Source organism: Mobula birostris, chromosome 7 (genome assembly GCF_030028105.1).
Source record: "Mobula birostris isolate sMobBir1 chromosome 7, sMobBir1.hap1, whole genome shotgun sequence".
In the NCBI taxonomy this organism is placed as follows: domain Eukaryota; kingdom Metazoa; phylum Chordata; class Chondrichthyes; order Myliobatiformes; family Myliobatidae; genus Mobula; species Mobula birostris.
Window position 1 is genome coordinate 127933724 of NC_092376.1, and position 15968 is coordinate 127949691.

The 15968-nt window shown below is 40.8% G+C and overlaps 1 protein-coding gene across 1 annotated transcript in view; it reads left to right on the forward strand.

Annotated features, from left to right (window-relative positions):
• The first annotated feature begins 2220 nt into the window (after window positions 1–2220).
• The window catches only part of ubtd2 (ubiquitin domain containing 2), a 79413-nt gene continuing 65665 nt past the window's right edge, over window positions 2221–15968 (forward strand). Inside the window, exon 1 of the mRNA XM_072264433.1 lies at window positions 2221–2359. Coding sequence (XP_072120534.1) covers window positions 2290–2359 — 70 coding nt within the window. The 5' untranslated portion in view covers window positions 2221–2289. The remainder of the gene's footprint in view (window positions 2360–15968) is intronic.

The window sequence follows — 15968 nt, forward strand, 5'->3', positions numbered from 1 at the left end:
GCCATCAGGTTGTTCAACACCTCCACCCATTAACCCACCACCACTGCATACACATCGCCTAGTATCACTATGTACGTTCAATCAGTCTATGTATGCAAGTTACTGCATTTTATAGAATTGCTTCCATATTTATATATATTTTTGTATTTTATTGTGTTTTCTATGCTTATTCTCTTCTTTATGCTGCATCGGATCCACAGTAACAATCATTTCATTCTCCTTTACACTTGTGTACTGTAGAATGACAGTAAACAATCTTCAATATTGAATGAGCAAACCAATGTCAGTGTCCTCTCCCAGGTTGAGGCACTAGCTACATTCAGCAGATTATGTTGTTCATATACCTGAGCTCTGTCATGGGAAGAGAATGCCAGCGAAAAGAGAAAACAATCTGTGCACCTGACTTCTCAAGTGGAGAAGGACTGTTACAGGCATTCAGAATATAGAGGTCATGCATTGTGATGGATATTCACTTTCTAGGCCAGGGGACTCTTGTTTTTTTGCCAAACTTAGCTTTCTAAATTCAGCAGCTGCAACTTGCAAAGATCAAACAGTTGTAAATTAAACTACCAACTGTTTAGCTTCTGGTCATAAATGGGAGCCAATCTTCAATTCTTAATGTAAGTGGGAAAATCAGCTTTATAGAGCCACAGACTTGCTGGCTCATAGCATAAGGCTAATTGCTGAAGAGGTGCAATATAAGACATGGGTTACTTAATTGAGCTTGTTTCAAATCAGACAACATTGGCTAAGTTGTTTAGTAAGCTTGCGGACCAGATGGAGACTATCACTTGCCATATCAATAAGTGATCTATTAGTAAACTGAAAGGTTTATGTACTCAGGGAAGTTAGCTTCATGGCATTAATTGTGGGTACCTGGGATCTGTGTCTCCAAAAAGCTTTTAGACCATTCATGCTAAAAGATATATGAAAGAATATCACATGGGTGTGAAGGCACCTGTGGTAAAGAAACTGTATAAACAAAGAGAACATTTCAAGCATATTAGGAATGGGATAAGCAACATCAAGAAGCATGGAAAAAACATAGGAAGAACTAGAGTCCATTCCTCTACCTTCGATTTCTGCAACAGATGACTGGTTCGTCTGTTGTTCATGGGCATGTCTTTTTAGCTCTTAGGAATTGTATCCGTGTTTTACAAATCCTTCATGTGTTTGAAATTGTTTGTAATTTAGAAGTCTTTTATAAGATAGAAATCCTCTGTGAGTTTTAATTTTGTTTTAAGAATGTTGTTCGGATATACTGTAAATATGTATCACTGAAAAAAATGAACTGTTTAAACTACTTTGCTAGCAGGAAATATCTTATCCTTGGTAGGGAGGGGGACCTACTGCTCATATAGTGGGTATTGGCAGCTAAACTCGCTGTGGAGAATAAACAGGGAAGTGAACTAGTCTTTGAAGATTGGGTAGTTACGGTAAAACCTCCCTTTAGTGAGGGTACTCATGGCAATTTATATTGGATAGGGCTTCGGGTCTAAATGAACAGGGAAGCAAATTAGTCTTTGAAGATTGGATAGTTACAGTAAAACCTCCTTTTAGTAAGGGTACTCATGGCTATTTATATTGGATAGGCTTCGGGTCTTCATTCAAACTCAATACCATCACAACATCAGAAAGAGGAACTTTGAATGAGAAAGAGAAGGAGAGCAGCATCTCAGAAACGACCTCACCTACCCCCCCCCCCCCACCCAGCCATATCTACAGAAAATAATGCAGTTCACATTTGAGCCTGGTCATCCACCAGAATCCAGTAAGTTACAAGCAAACGACCCAGAAAATGCATGAGAAAAAGCAGCCAAGCTTTGGATATCATACACATTTGTCTGGGTCAGTCTACAGTATTTCTGTCTGCAATTTGTTAAACACTAAGAGAATCGATGGCTATGCAGGTACTCGGGGCTGGAATTGTATTGAAGAGCACGCTGAATAGGCCGTTTCTGTTCCCTTATATTTTGATAGATTGGCTGGGAGGGAAGGTTTGGGAGTAAAATTACTTATCCAGCTGGAGGAAGACTCCCTCACATCGCCCCATCTCCAACACGCCGATGTCGTCCACCAGCGTCATGACGTCGGATCGGAGAGTGTCGCGGGGTCGCGCCCGCGGGAGGCGAGAGGTAGTGGATACGGGGAGCGCGCAGTTTTGGGGAAAGAGGCGTCGACGGCCGCGCGCTGGGGGAGGAGCCGCGGGATTGCGCGGCTGAGCAAGCCAGTGCCGGCTGAGGCTGCGGGTGGTAGTTGGTCTGTTGTAAAAGTGACAACAGCTCACCCATGGGAGGTTGTGTGGGCTCTCACCATGACTCCTCGGGCAGCTTGAACGAAAACTCGGACGGCACGGGAGGTAAGAGAAACCGGTGGTGTTTGGTGGCGACAGTGCTTCTCTTTTCAAGTTGATATTTTGGTTAGTTTTTGGGTCGGTGTTTTTGTATCTCCCCCGGTGGTGTGAGTGTGAAACTCTGAGTATGGGCCTCACACTGGCTCCGTAACCCCTTCCCTTCCCCAGTCCGGCCCGGGCCAGCCTCACAGCCTCGGAGTCTCTCCTTCCGTCAGCCCGGGGTAAGTGCAGGAGGATGTATTTCTCTCCGTTCGTCGGCTCGCCTCCCTAGTTTCAGGCTGGGGCTGATGTTCGATCAGAGGGATGCTCCTCTTGCCGACCGTGGGATGGCTTCTAGTGGCTGGAAGCTCACGGGGATCTTCTGCCTTTGTCTCTCTGTTGCTCACATTAAAGCATGATGCTTCCTTTCCTCACTAAATCTAAAGGAGACAGTTTTTAAAAGCGATAGAAATGTTTCTATTCTTTTAGAATAATCGTTTGTGTTTCGCAATTTGGTGTATAATTAGAAGTACTGATCTACATTCCCATCTTTCTCTTTTCTGTTTTATATAAAATGCATGTTTAGATGTGTAACGTTTTATGAAGCATTTATTTGGGATATTTTTGTTAAACACGATGTAAGCTGTAAAGTTACGACTGGCAACCCAAGTCCTAGTGGTGATACTATTCTTAAAACTACAACCTGACTTCATGAGATGGGCCTCTTGCGAGCTGCACAATTTTGTAGTGTTGTTTATGCTGTAAAGTTCAGAAATAAGAACTGTTTAATAAGCCAGTAATTGATTTTGAAAAGGAAAAAAAGTCTAGCACCTTCTTTACTACATTTTTTCATTCTTGGTATTTTGACCACGAAAAAACCATCAGAAAGTTTTCTCCAGATGTTCTCTTGATTCATTGTGAAGTTTCAGTAGGATAACAACGTTTTTAGAAGAAATGATGCCCAGCTAACTTTTTCATGAATAATAAAACTACTTGGTGAGAAGAAGTTGTTATGTTATACTTTTAAATCATTTTTTTAAAATTGCAGATTATTGATCCTTAAAAAGGAAATGTAAAGCTTTTAATATTGTATTATCTTTAAGCCATTATTTTCTAAGATATTATAGTTGCATTCTAAATTTTCCCTCAACAACTCACAAATTTCAAATTTAAAAAGTCCCCTGGCACTCTGAAACTTTGGGTTAAAAGTTTGTAACTTTTTACTATGCCCCTTTTCAGATGGAAAGACTACCTGAGCAATTGCATCCCATCCCAATTCTTCACTAAATATCAAATAAAAGTAAATATTCCTCTTCTAGTTGAGTATGAGTACAACCTGTCAAATAAAGTTTGACCTGAAGGGAACTGTCCCCCAAAAATGGTAGCTAGAATTGGTGCTAACTCCTTAATGGTATGAAAAGTGTGATCAAAAATGTGATCCATTGGAATTGCTCAAATTTTGAACCAGTTTAATAACTCCTGAATCATGGGGTTCCAAATAGCAAAACAGCCTTGCACGAGATCATTGATTTTATGAAATGAGATGATAGTAACTTCTTTGAGGATGTGACCAGTCGAATCGGGATGTTATGTATTTTGATTTTCAGAAAGCTTATTGCCCCACACAGGAGTTGAGCGGAGAGGTTAAAGGAATTGGAATAATATCTTGATGTGGATTGAAAATTGAAGGAATGGCGAGTGAAAATATTTCCTTGGATGAGGCATCGAGAACCAGTGATTGGTCTCAGAATTAGAGGTGCACTGTTTAAAATAGAAATGTATTAAATTAGAAGACTGTCTTACTGACGAGAATTGTGGAACCTTGGTCATTGTATTAATAGCAACACAGTTCCTGGATTTGAGAGATCTGTATGTACTGCAGGGAAATGGCACTGTGGTAGAAAATCACTTATCACGTCAATAAATGGCAGACCACATCCAAAGATTGCATGTCCTGACCCTGCGCCCCCCCCCACCCCTCGTTCCTTATGCTTTTATTTCTTATGCAAGTATGAAGAGCGTGCATGCAAATAACAAGACGGAAGATATTTAACTCTTTCTGTTAAATTTGAGCAATACTGGAAGGTAAGTTATTTTTGACTTAAGTGCAAGGTATAAATTCAAAGTGGCCCGCAGTGCTCTCTAGAATATGGATCTTGATGTAGAAAGCACAAATTGAGAATAAGAAACAGGCCACTTAGCATGATGAAAAATTCCTGTACTCAGTGTAGTAAACCTTTGAATGCTCAACTCAGGTGGATGTGGATGCCTTTTCATAGTTATATGCAGAACACATGATGAATTTCTGGATAATAAGGTAAACAATGGATATGGGGATAAGGTGGGAGAATAACATAGATTTGCAGTACGTTACAGGCTCTTCAGCCCACTGTGTTGCCAGCCATGCAAACTACTCTAGAAAGTGCCTAGAATTTCCTAACCGCATAACCCTCTATTTTCCTAAGCTCCATATACCTATTTCAGTCAGTCAGTGGGTGCCGTCCCGAATCCGGGGTTGGCGGCTATGCACCTCCATCTTCTTCGATCTTATGACAGCACCGAGTACAGCCTCTCCTCCAGTTTGTTCTCGATGGCCGCCGAACTCGAGCCCGAGGCCGTGTTGGCTTCCAGCCGCGGCCGCTTCTTCGAGCTGGGCCCTTCCTTAGGTGGAGGCCTTGGGCAGGTCCAGGCACACGGTGCAGCGCCCAAGTTCATCATATCCCCTCTAACTAGGTGCATAGCATACGATTCGTAGATAGGTGGTGAGGCTTTAATCTCTTCCATGGAAGATAGCGTTGGCTCACAAGGAGCTCATCTGTCCTTTATCAGGTCTTTTTTTTTAAGTCCTACTGGGTGTCCTCACACCCTCCTCTCCAGACTAAGTCCGGTGGGGGAGCCGGCCAAGTCGCCGACCACTCGACCACGGCTATCTAAATGTCTGTTAGAAGACCATATTGTATTTGCCTCCACCACCGTTACTGGCAGTGCATTCCATGTGCCTACCACTCTGACATCCCCCTTGTATCTACTTCCAAGCACCTTAAAACTATGCCCCCTAATGTTAGCCATTTCAGCCCTGGGGAAAAAGCCTCTGACTATCTACAGGATTAATGCTTCACATTGTCTTATACACCTCTTATCAGCTCACTTCTCATCATGTCTCTCCAAGGAGAAAAGGCCAAGTTCACTCAATCTATTCTCATAAGGCATGTTCTCCAATCCAGGCAACATCCTTGTAAATCTCATCTGTACTTTCTGCATAGTATCCATATCCTTCCTGTGGCAAGGTGACCAGATCCCATGGTTGATGAAGGCCAACACACCCTGTGCCTTCTTAACGACACTGTCAACCTGCTCAGCAGCTTTGGGTGTCCTATGGACATAGACCCAAAGATCTCGCTGATCCTCTACACTGCCAGGAGTCTTACCATTATTATTATATTCTGTCTTCAAATTTGACCTACCAAAATGAGCCACTTCACACTTATCTGGGTTGAACTCCATCTGCCATTTCTCAGCCCAGTTCTGCATCCTGTCGATGTCCTGCTGTAACCTCTGACAACCCTCTCAACTATCGACAACACGCCTAACTTTTGTGTCATCAGCAAACTTACTCACCCATCCTTCTACTTCCTCATCCAGGTCATTTATTAAAAAAATCACCAAGAGGAAGGATCCCAGAATAGATCCCTGCAGAACACCACTGGTCACTGCCCTCCATGCAGAATACAAACCTTCCAAACCATCTTTTGCCTTCTGAGGGCAAGCCAATTCTGGATTCACAAAGCAAGGTCTCCTTGGATTCCATGCCTTACTTTCTGAATGAGCCTTGCATGGAGAACCTTATCAAATGCTTTATTGAAATCCACATACACTACATCCACTGCTCTACCTTCAACAATGTGTTTGTTACATTCTCAAAGAGTTCAGTCAGGTTTGTAAGACAAGACCTCCCCTTGACAAAGCCATTCTGACTATCTCTAATCAGATTATGTCTCTCCAAATGCTCATAAATCCTGCCTCTCAGGATCTTCTGCAACAACTTGCCCATCACTGAAGTCAGACTCACTGGTTTCTAATTTCCTGGGTTATCTCTACTCCCTATTTTGAACAAGGGAACAACATTTGCAACCTTCCAATCCTCTGGTACTTCTCCCGTCCCTATTGATGATGCAAAGATCATCGCCAGAGGCTCAACAATCTCCTCCCTTGCTTCCAGCAGTAGCCTGGGGTATATCTCACTTGGTCCTGGTGACATATCTAATAATACCTTTCAAAAGATCCAGCACATCCTCTTTCTCAATGTCTATACACCCAAGTGTTTCAGTCCACTGCAAGTCATCCCCACAATTGCCAAGGTCCTTTTCACTGGTGAATACTGATGCAAAGTAGTCACTAAGTACCTCCGCTCCCTCCTCCAGCTCCATGCACATGTTTTCACTATCGCTCCTGATTGGTCCTATTCTCACACGGTTTATCCTCTTGCTCTTCACTTACTTGTTGAATGCCTTGGGTTTTCCTTAATCCAGCTCGCCAAGGCCTTCTCATGGCCCCTTCTAGCTCTGCTAATTTCATTCTTGAGCTCCTTCCTGGCACCCTTGTAATTTTCTAGAGCTCTAATAGTACATAGTTTCTTGAACCTTTCATAAGCTTCTCTTCTTAACTAGATTTTCTACATCCTTTGTACACCATGTTTCATTTACCCTACCATCCTTTCCCTGCCTCAATGAAACATACCTATGCAGAACACCTTGCAATCCCTGAGTCCCTGAAATGTCCCCTGAACATTTGCTGAATTTCTGCCATACATTTCCATGAGAACATCTGTTGCCAGGTTTTTGCCTAATAGCATCATATTTCCCCCGACCCCAATTAAATGATTTCCGAAATTTTTTGCTTCTATCCTTCTCCAGCACTCTCGTAAAGTTGTGATCATTACCTCCAAAATGCTCTCCTACTGAGAAATCTGACACCTGACCAGGTTCATTTCCTATTGTTTGTCCATCATCGATGAGGACCTCGACACCATTATGATGGTGTCGAGACTAGCGCGTGATTTGGATTTAAGTGAGGGAGAGTTGCGCAGCATCTGCCTCACTATCTTTTCCCAATTCCCATCTGGATCCAGTGGCAAGACAGAGTCGAGACGGCTGGAGATGGGACTAGGCGCAGTGGATGACCAGGACGTTTTCTGTGTCTTGTCCCTCTCTACACGTTCCACGACACTTGCAGAGCCTGCCTTCTTGACCGTTGGACCTTCCATTGGTCTCGTCCGCTCAATCCACCGGAGTCTGTCTTCACATGCTGGGATAGACAACTCCCTATCTCACCAAGGGTTTGAGACACGTTGGGTACCCTCACCTGGTTTAGCCGGCTTGTCGAAGCCGTTGCCCGGGGTGTGGCCGCTGTCACATGCAAACAGCTGTGAGGAGCCACAGGTGTGAGCTGAGTGCCGGGTGGGGACCAAAGGTGGACTAACTGCCTTGAAAAGGATGCGACATGTTCCCCCACCAGAGATGCTACCCCTCCCTGACACCCCATACACCCCAGGTTCATTTCCTAATGCCTGATCAAGTACAGCCTCTCCTCTAGTTGTCTTATCTACATATTACGTCAGAAAACCTTCATGATCACACCTAACAAACTCCACCCATCTAAACCCCTTGTTCTAAGGAGATGCCCATCAATATTAGGAAAGTTAAAATCCTCCAGCACAACAGCCCTATTATTATTGCACCATTCCGTGATTTACCTCCATATCTACACGATGTTACTGTACTATTGGGGGGGGGGGGGGGGGTCTATAAAATTACCCAGTAGAGTTATTGCTCCCTTTCTGTTTCTGAATTCCACACACAATGACTCAGAAGACAATCCCTCCATGACTCCCTCCTTTTCTGCAGCCCTGATTAGCAATGCCAGCACCCCCCACCTCTTTTACCTCCCTTCCCGTCCTTTTTGAAACATTTAAAGCCCAGCACACTCAGCAGCCACTCCTGCCCCGAGACATCCAAATCGCTGTAATGACCACACGAGGATAAAAGATTAACTTTGATCTTGAAGAATGTTGGAGCAGGTTCGAAGGTTCAAATGGCCTGTATTTCTCCTTCCATTTCTTGGGCTATTACATCTTTAACATCAAGGCAGCATTTAATCACGCAAGCTATCAGTGGAAAATTCTTCACCTGTTTGACTTGTCCCAAGCTCAGTGGTGATGGCCGTTATCTCATCGTCATGAATTGCTGCAGTAGCTCTTCTGGGCAATATATTCAATTCACAAAATGGCAGAAAAATTGATGCACAGTGAGAGGCCATTCATTCAGTCATAACTACAGTGTGTTGATTGAAAAAGACCTATCTGGCATACTTGATGTTTTACAAGTTGGCCTGTAACTGCTGCTCACAACTCTTCAAGTATTCACAAGCTACTTAAATGTGAGTGCTTCTGATACTTGCAGATTTCTATCATCTAACCATCCTCACTTGATTCGTATTGGAATATCATTCTCCTATCACATATGAATTGTCAAAGTTACCATATACAATCCTGAAACATACTCCATATCCTCCTTCCCCTCCCCTAACTTTTTATTCTGCCATCTTCCCCCTTCCTTTCCAGTCCTAAAAGAGGATCTCAGCCAGACCAGCTGAGTTCCTCCAGAATTTTATACAATATACTACCTTGAGGTTCATTTTCTTGCAGGTATTTATGGGGAAAAAAGAAATACAATAGAATTTTATGAAAAACTACATGAATAAAGACTGGCAAACACCATTGGGAAAAAAAGTAAACAGCAAATGAAACTAATGCTGAGAACTTGAGATGTAAAGGTACTTGGAAGTGAATCTATAGTTTGCAGAATAAGTTCAGAGTAGTGGTGAATGAAGTTATCCATACTAGTTTAGGAGCCTGATAGTTTTAGGGTAATAAATGTACCATAAGCTTCTATACCACCTCCCCAATAGTAGTAGCAAGAAGAGGTCACGGCTTGGGTGGTGGGGTTTTGATGGATGCTGCTTTCTTGAGTTACCACTCCATATAAATGTTCTCAGTGTTAGGAGGGCTTTGTCTGTGCGCTAGTCAGTAACTAATTCTTCCTGGTAGCCTCTTCCCTTCCTGGTGATTCTGGGCATTGATGCAACTAGTTAGGATGTGCTCTGCTGTGCATCTGTAGAAGTTTGTCATAGTAAAGATTAGCCATATTTGTCACATGGACATTGAAAAAAGCAGAGAAATGCATCATTTTGCATCAGTGACCAACACAGTTTGAGGATGTGCTGGGGCAACCCACAAGTGTTGCCATACTTCTGATGCCAAATGGCATGCCACAACTTACTAACCCTAACTTATACATCTTTGGAATATGGGAAGAAACAGGAGTACCTGGAGGAAACCCACGTGGTCAAAAGGAGAATGTACAAACTTCTTACAGACAGCGGCAGGAAGTGAACCCTGATCTTCCCATCACTGGCATTGCAAAGTACTATACCACCATGCAGCCTTTTTTTTTTTGTGATGTTCTGAACCTGCACAAATTTCTAAGAAGGTAAAGGTGCTGTCATGCCTTCTTTGTAACGACACTGATATGTTGGTCCAAGGACGGATCCTCCAAATGTTAACACCAAGGAATTTACCTTTATTTTCTATTAATCTCTTACATTAGCAGCAACTTAATCATCAATTAATCTTTCAACACATGGGAGGAAACGGGAGCTCCTGGAGGAAACCCATATCACAGGGAGAATGTATGGTCTTAATACAGACATCGTCCTACATCATCGAAACTGATCATTGGAACTATATGGAAAAAGCAGGCCCATTTGTTGTACCATTGTCCCACAAGCAATAACGCTCAATATATCTAGCGGATGATGTGCCAACCGTGCTATCAAACAGCATTCATCAATGTCTCACTAGCGTTTTACTGGGAATAATTCTGGGCTTGAATGAAATAGTTGAATTCTAGAAATGAGATGCAGATGACTGCCTTTGCCATGAAGGCAGAACTTAACTAAATATGGCATCAAGAAGCTTTGGTAGATCTGATGCATTTGGGCATATTATTCCACATTTCCTCATGACAAATGAGGTCATTCTGCCCATCAAGACAATGCTGGTTTTCAGAGTAATTTGTGTTAATTGCATTCTCCAACTTAGCCTTCTAACTAGGCTCAGTAACAACCCCCATTCTCCTGCCAAGTACCTACATAGGATAATTTACGATAGTCAGTTAATTTAATAAACAGCATGCCTGTGGAAGAAATCTGGAGTACCTGCGCTGAAGTTCACAGGGTGACCATGCAAATTCCTCATTGACTACACTGGTTGGTGGGGGTGTAGATTGACAGCAGTTCAGTGGAACACTGGAAGCTCTGCTGTGGAAGGTATCATTGGCACAACAGAAACCTTCATGTGGGTAAAATGGGAAGATGCAATGGAATCTTTGCACGAAGAAAGATTGGAGGAAGTGCAGTCACTATATATCTTGGGTTTATACACCTGTAATAGATATTGGTTGCTAAGCCATGCTGTAAGATAGAGAAATCATGAAATAGAAGGGGAAAGTCAAAGAAAGTGAGACTAGATTGAAAATTGTCTGTAAAAGTGATGAAACTTTTGAGTCCTATATGAAAGCAAGTAGCAGCACCAATAGCTCAGAGTACTGGAAAAAATGTGAGGGGAAAGTACTATTTAAAATAAAAATGAGGGCTATTCCATGTATCCCACAAAGTGATAGGCATAACTTGGACCCATATGAGTTCCCATGGTCTCACTTTGATTTGGAGGGAGTAAATGGAGTTTATAGCAAATCTAAACACAAGAGCAACCAGGCAAAAGAAGGTAGTGGTGGTGAAGGATGTATTGGATTCTATTCAAGAAAGTATGCTGTCATGAGTGGGATTGTAGAGGGATCTGATATCCTATGATTGAACTTTTGCTTCACACAAAGGAGAAAAACTGGTTGTTAGGCATTAGTAATTTTAGCCTCCGAACATTGCTGGAGTACTTTCTTAGACCACTGTGCTTAATTTAACCATTTGCTACTCCAGTGACTTTTTTTTCCATCATAAAGTCGTTAGTGAACGATTCTGATTGATGGAGAGGCTTCACCATTGACCAGGAACTTAGCTAGATCAGCTTCGTAATTACCTTGGCTCTAAGAATTGGGCAGTTTTAGCCTTGCTATCTTATACCTCTTAACCACTGTTCCCATCCCAAGCATACAGGACATAAATACGATGGACTATTAACCACTTGAACTGATAAGTGCAGCTCCAATAATGTTTGAGAAATTCAATACCATACAAGACACAAGAAAGATGCGGACAATAGATATGTGGAAGACCACCACCATTTTTCTGTTTGAGCCATATATGGCATTGTGGAAAAGTCTTGGGCACATACTTAATTGGTGCCTAAGATTTTTGCACAGAACTGTAGTAATTTTATGTATTACATTGCTCTGCAAAAAAAAAACAAATTCCATGACACGTGAGTGATAAACCTGGGTGCTGTTGTGCACGGAGTGTGAGAAGGGGTCAGGGAGAAGGGAAATGATGGTTGGGGAAAGGGGAGAGGAGAGGGAGTTGGAAGGACCAGAGAGACATTGTGTAATCAATAAGCCAATTGTTTGGAATCTAATGACCTTGCCTGATGTCTGAGGACTGGGTGTGTGTGTACCCACGTCACCACCCTCCCCCATCTCTTCCCCCCCCCCCCCCGGGGGCTTGGCATTCCTTCTCTGCCATCTGTCCCGTGCCTCTCCTGGGGTTCCCCACCTTTGCCATTTCCAACATCCTTTGCTCCCACCATCCCACCAGATTTACCAACTCACTCTCTGCTCCATGTTGACAATTAGAGTACTATGCAAAAGTCTTGGGCACCCTAACTATCGTACTGTACTATTCTCATTGTTAACATCAGGAAGAACTTACAGAAGCCTGAAGGCACACACTGAGATTCAGGAACAACTTCTTCCCCTCTGCCATCCAATTTCTAAATAGATATTGAGCCCATGAACACTACCTCACTTTTTTATTTCTGTTTTTGCACTATTTTTAATTAAACTATTTATAAAACATTTACTGTAATTGATTTTATTTTTTTCTATATTTATCATATTTTGCATTGTACTGCTGTCGCTAAGTTAACAAATTTCACAACATATGTTGATGATATTAAACCTGATTTTGATTGTGTTAAAGTCAATGAAATAAAAACGCCGTATATCTTTAGAACTTCTAGAAATCCTAGAACTTTCTATCCAACATCATTGCAGGAGTAGCTTCACTCTAAACACTATTATTGGTTTTTAAAAAAATGAACGGTTCCTTGTCCCTTTTGAGAGCAATTGTGGTTGGGAAGCTTCTTGAGTAAAGAAAAAACTGAGAGATAACTAACAGTATTCAATAAAATATATTCATGCTCATTACCTTGCAGATACAATATTTGCAGTTCAAGAAAATTGATGAACCTGTTGACTTTCTGATTCAGTTTAGTAGAATGTTCCTACCAAAGTTTTGCAGAAAAATTCAATTTTAACATATCTACCTTGTCTATTTATAAAGTTGACTCACCTTGGTTTAAAATTGTAGTTGAGATGTTTACCACTGGGTTCACCAAATTAGAGTATATGCTTTGACTTAATTATTGGCCATTTGATACAGCATTGCTTTTAATGGACATGTATTATGAGATTATTGTCACCTGTATATAATTCCACTGTATGTATTTTAAAAGGTACAATGTTTTTGACAGGACTACACATCTTAATTGAGTAATACCTCCACATTGTCAACAACGTGGTTGCTACTAGTAGTATTAAGTAGTACTAAGCTACTAAAAGTAGTGGATATGGTCCATTTCATCATGGGTAAAGTCCTCTCCACCTTTGAGCATATCTACATGGAGTGTTGTCGCATGAAAGCAGCATCCATCATCAGGGACCCCCACCACCCAGGTCATCCTCTCTTCTTGCTACTGCCATCAAGAAGAAGGCACAGAAGCCTCAAGACTCTCACTACCAGGTTCAGCAACAGTTGTTACCCCTCAACCATCAGGCTCTTGAACCAAAAAGGATGCTATCACTTGCCCCATCACTTAAATGTTCCCGCATTTTCAGGGATTCTTCATCACATTCTTGATATTTATTGCTTATTTATTTTTTATTATTTCTTGCTTTTTGTATTTGCATGGTGTGTTCACTTTTGCTCATCAATTGAATGCCAAGTTGATCCAGTCTTCCATTGATTCTATTATGATTATTCTAATATGGAATTACTGAGAATGCTGACAAGAAAATGAATCTCAGGGTTGTAAATGGTAACATATATGTACTTTGATAATTAATTTACATTGAACTTTGTTTATTTGGGATGGTGAATTCTGATGCACTTTGTGCAGTATTTAAACCTGAATACAAGTTGCTGTGCAGAAACAAGTTATACATTAATTGTTATTCAGTGTATTATCCACAACAACAAGGGAGTTATTTCTCTTGAACAAAATTTAATTGGTTTGTGGAACATATGACTCCATTTGATCCATTGCCTGCATTTTCTTTCAGTGAAATAAATATAAACATCCATTATTTCATGTCAGTACAAGTTAAGGTGTCTTTATTGTCTTGGAGCTTAAAAACGAAAGTATATTGTTACAATTGTGCAAGTTATTAATGACCAACAAATCTTCCCCCTCTTACTTAAAAAATCTGAAAGATTTTCAGTTGGCTACTTCCTGGGACTGAGCAGCTAAAAGAATTGGTTCTGTATAATAAGGGGTAAGGGTGATTTTATTGAAGTGTTTCAAATCTTAGGAGCATGGCAAGGAGAACATTGTGATATATCCCCTAATGGGAGATAGTTACAAGATCAGGAGGCTGTCTGTCTTTTCTAACTGTGTTGCATGGCAATGTCTTGCAGAGTGTGGTGAATCTATGGAACTTTCTAACAAGAAGGGTTGTGGAGGCTAGATCACTGATAATTAAACGGAAGTAGATTTATTTTTGAGGAATCAAGGAATTAAGATCTATAGGGAACTGGCACAGAAGAGGATTTGAGGCTTACGGCGTATCAGCCATAATTATTAGTGAAAGGCTTGAGAGGCCAAGTAGGCTGTTCCTAATTTCCTATTTTCTAAACAATAACTTTACCATTTTGTTTTCAACTGATTTAGTGCACCATTTTTGCGAGAGGAAAGCGAAAAACAGAAAAATGCCTCCTAGTCCTTTGCAATGTTTCATTTGACTGTTTTCATCTCCCCAATTATTAGCCAGCTACGCCACTCCTGAAAGCTCAATCCACTGTCATTCCTTGAGCAACTAATTAAGTTCCAGGAGGCTACAGAAATTGGAAGATGCTATACTACATTTCCCTATCTGGTACATTCAATGAATTTAACCATAATCATATTGTTTCTAGTTTTGACTAATTGAATTTATTGGGCAACTGGTGTGTTTTTTTTCTTAAGTTGAGGTCTCTAATGAAAAGTGTCTTGCTCACAAATCAATATCATCACCTACTTCCACTTTAGTTATAATTTGTATTTATATTGAATCAAAACAATCTTAAAACTCTCAAAGCACAAATTGGAAAATCAACAAACAAAATTTCACACCAAGCTACCTAGTGAGATATTGGAACAAATGATCAAAAGCTTAGGCAGAGAAAAAAAAGTTATAAAGGATATACTGAGGGACAATGCAGAGGATTTGAAAAGGAATTCAGAAGGTAGTGTTCATGTAGTTGTAAGCATATTTGCCAACAGTGGAGGGGGAAGGGTGAGTGATGCTACAGAATATTTGAAAACATGGATGAAAATTATAAAACGATGCTTTGGTTTAATCAGTGTAGATTGTCAGATATTTCTTGAACTTGGATGTTAGAAACAATATATTTTCTGACCTCCAGTTTACAGAGGTAGAAGGTAGAAACCATCTTTTATTCTGTAAATTTGGGTGAGTATTTCAGCAATAGATGATCTGAGGCAGTAGTAACTTAAAATGCATGTATTGAAATTATCATCTGTTGCTTTCTGTAATTTATTGAAATATCAAAATAGTGAATCTGCACTCTAGTTCCACCATCCTATTAACACATACATTTTCATTGATATGGTTTATAAATTTACTATTTTATGCATTCATTGTAAATACTAACTATTGTACCATTGATATGCGTGACTTTAGCTCTCAAAGCTCTAAGCTCTGGAAATCCTTTCCTAAGCTTCAGTCTTGCCTTAACTTGCTCTTTTTAGACATTTTCCTTATGCTTGTTTATCTTAATGATGCTTCTTTTGGCTCAGTATTAAATGTTTTTGTCTGATTACAGGCTTAACAAGTTCCTTAAAATATTTTAATGCTGTGAAGGGTTTTGTAATGTACAATTTTGTTAGATTTGGGCTTTATTCTTTAAAATATTTCATTTGTGTGAAGTCATTGGATTACCTCACCCTGTTATGATAACAGAGGGCCTATAACCTAGCGATCAGTCAAATATCAAGAGCCTGGACTACTTTGTTCCGTAGGGACCCAAAACAAGACATAACCAGAATTTCTCCCTTAACCACAACTGGCAATCTAGGTATGAATTGTGGTCAAAATACCCTTGGTTTTCTAAACAGATATTACAGTTCAAA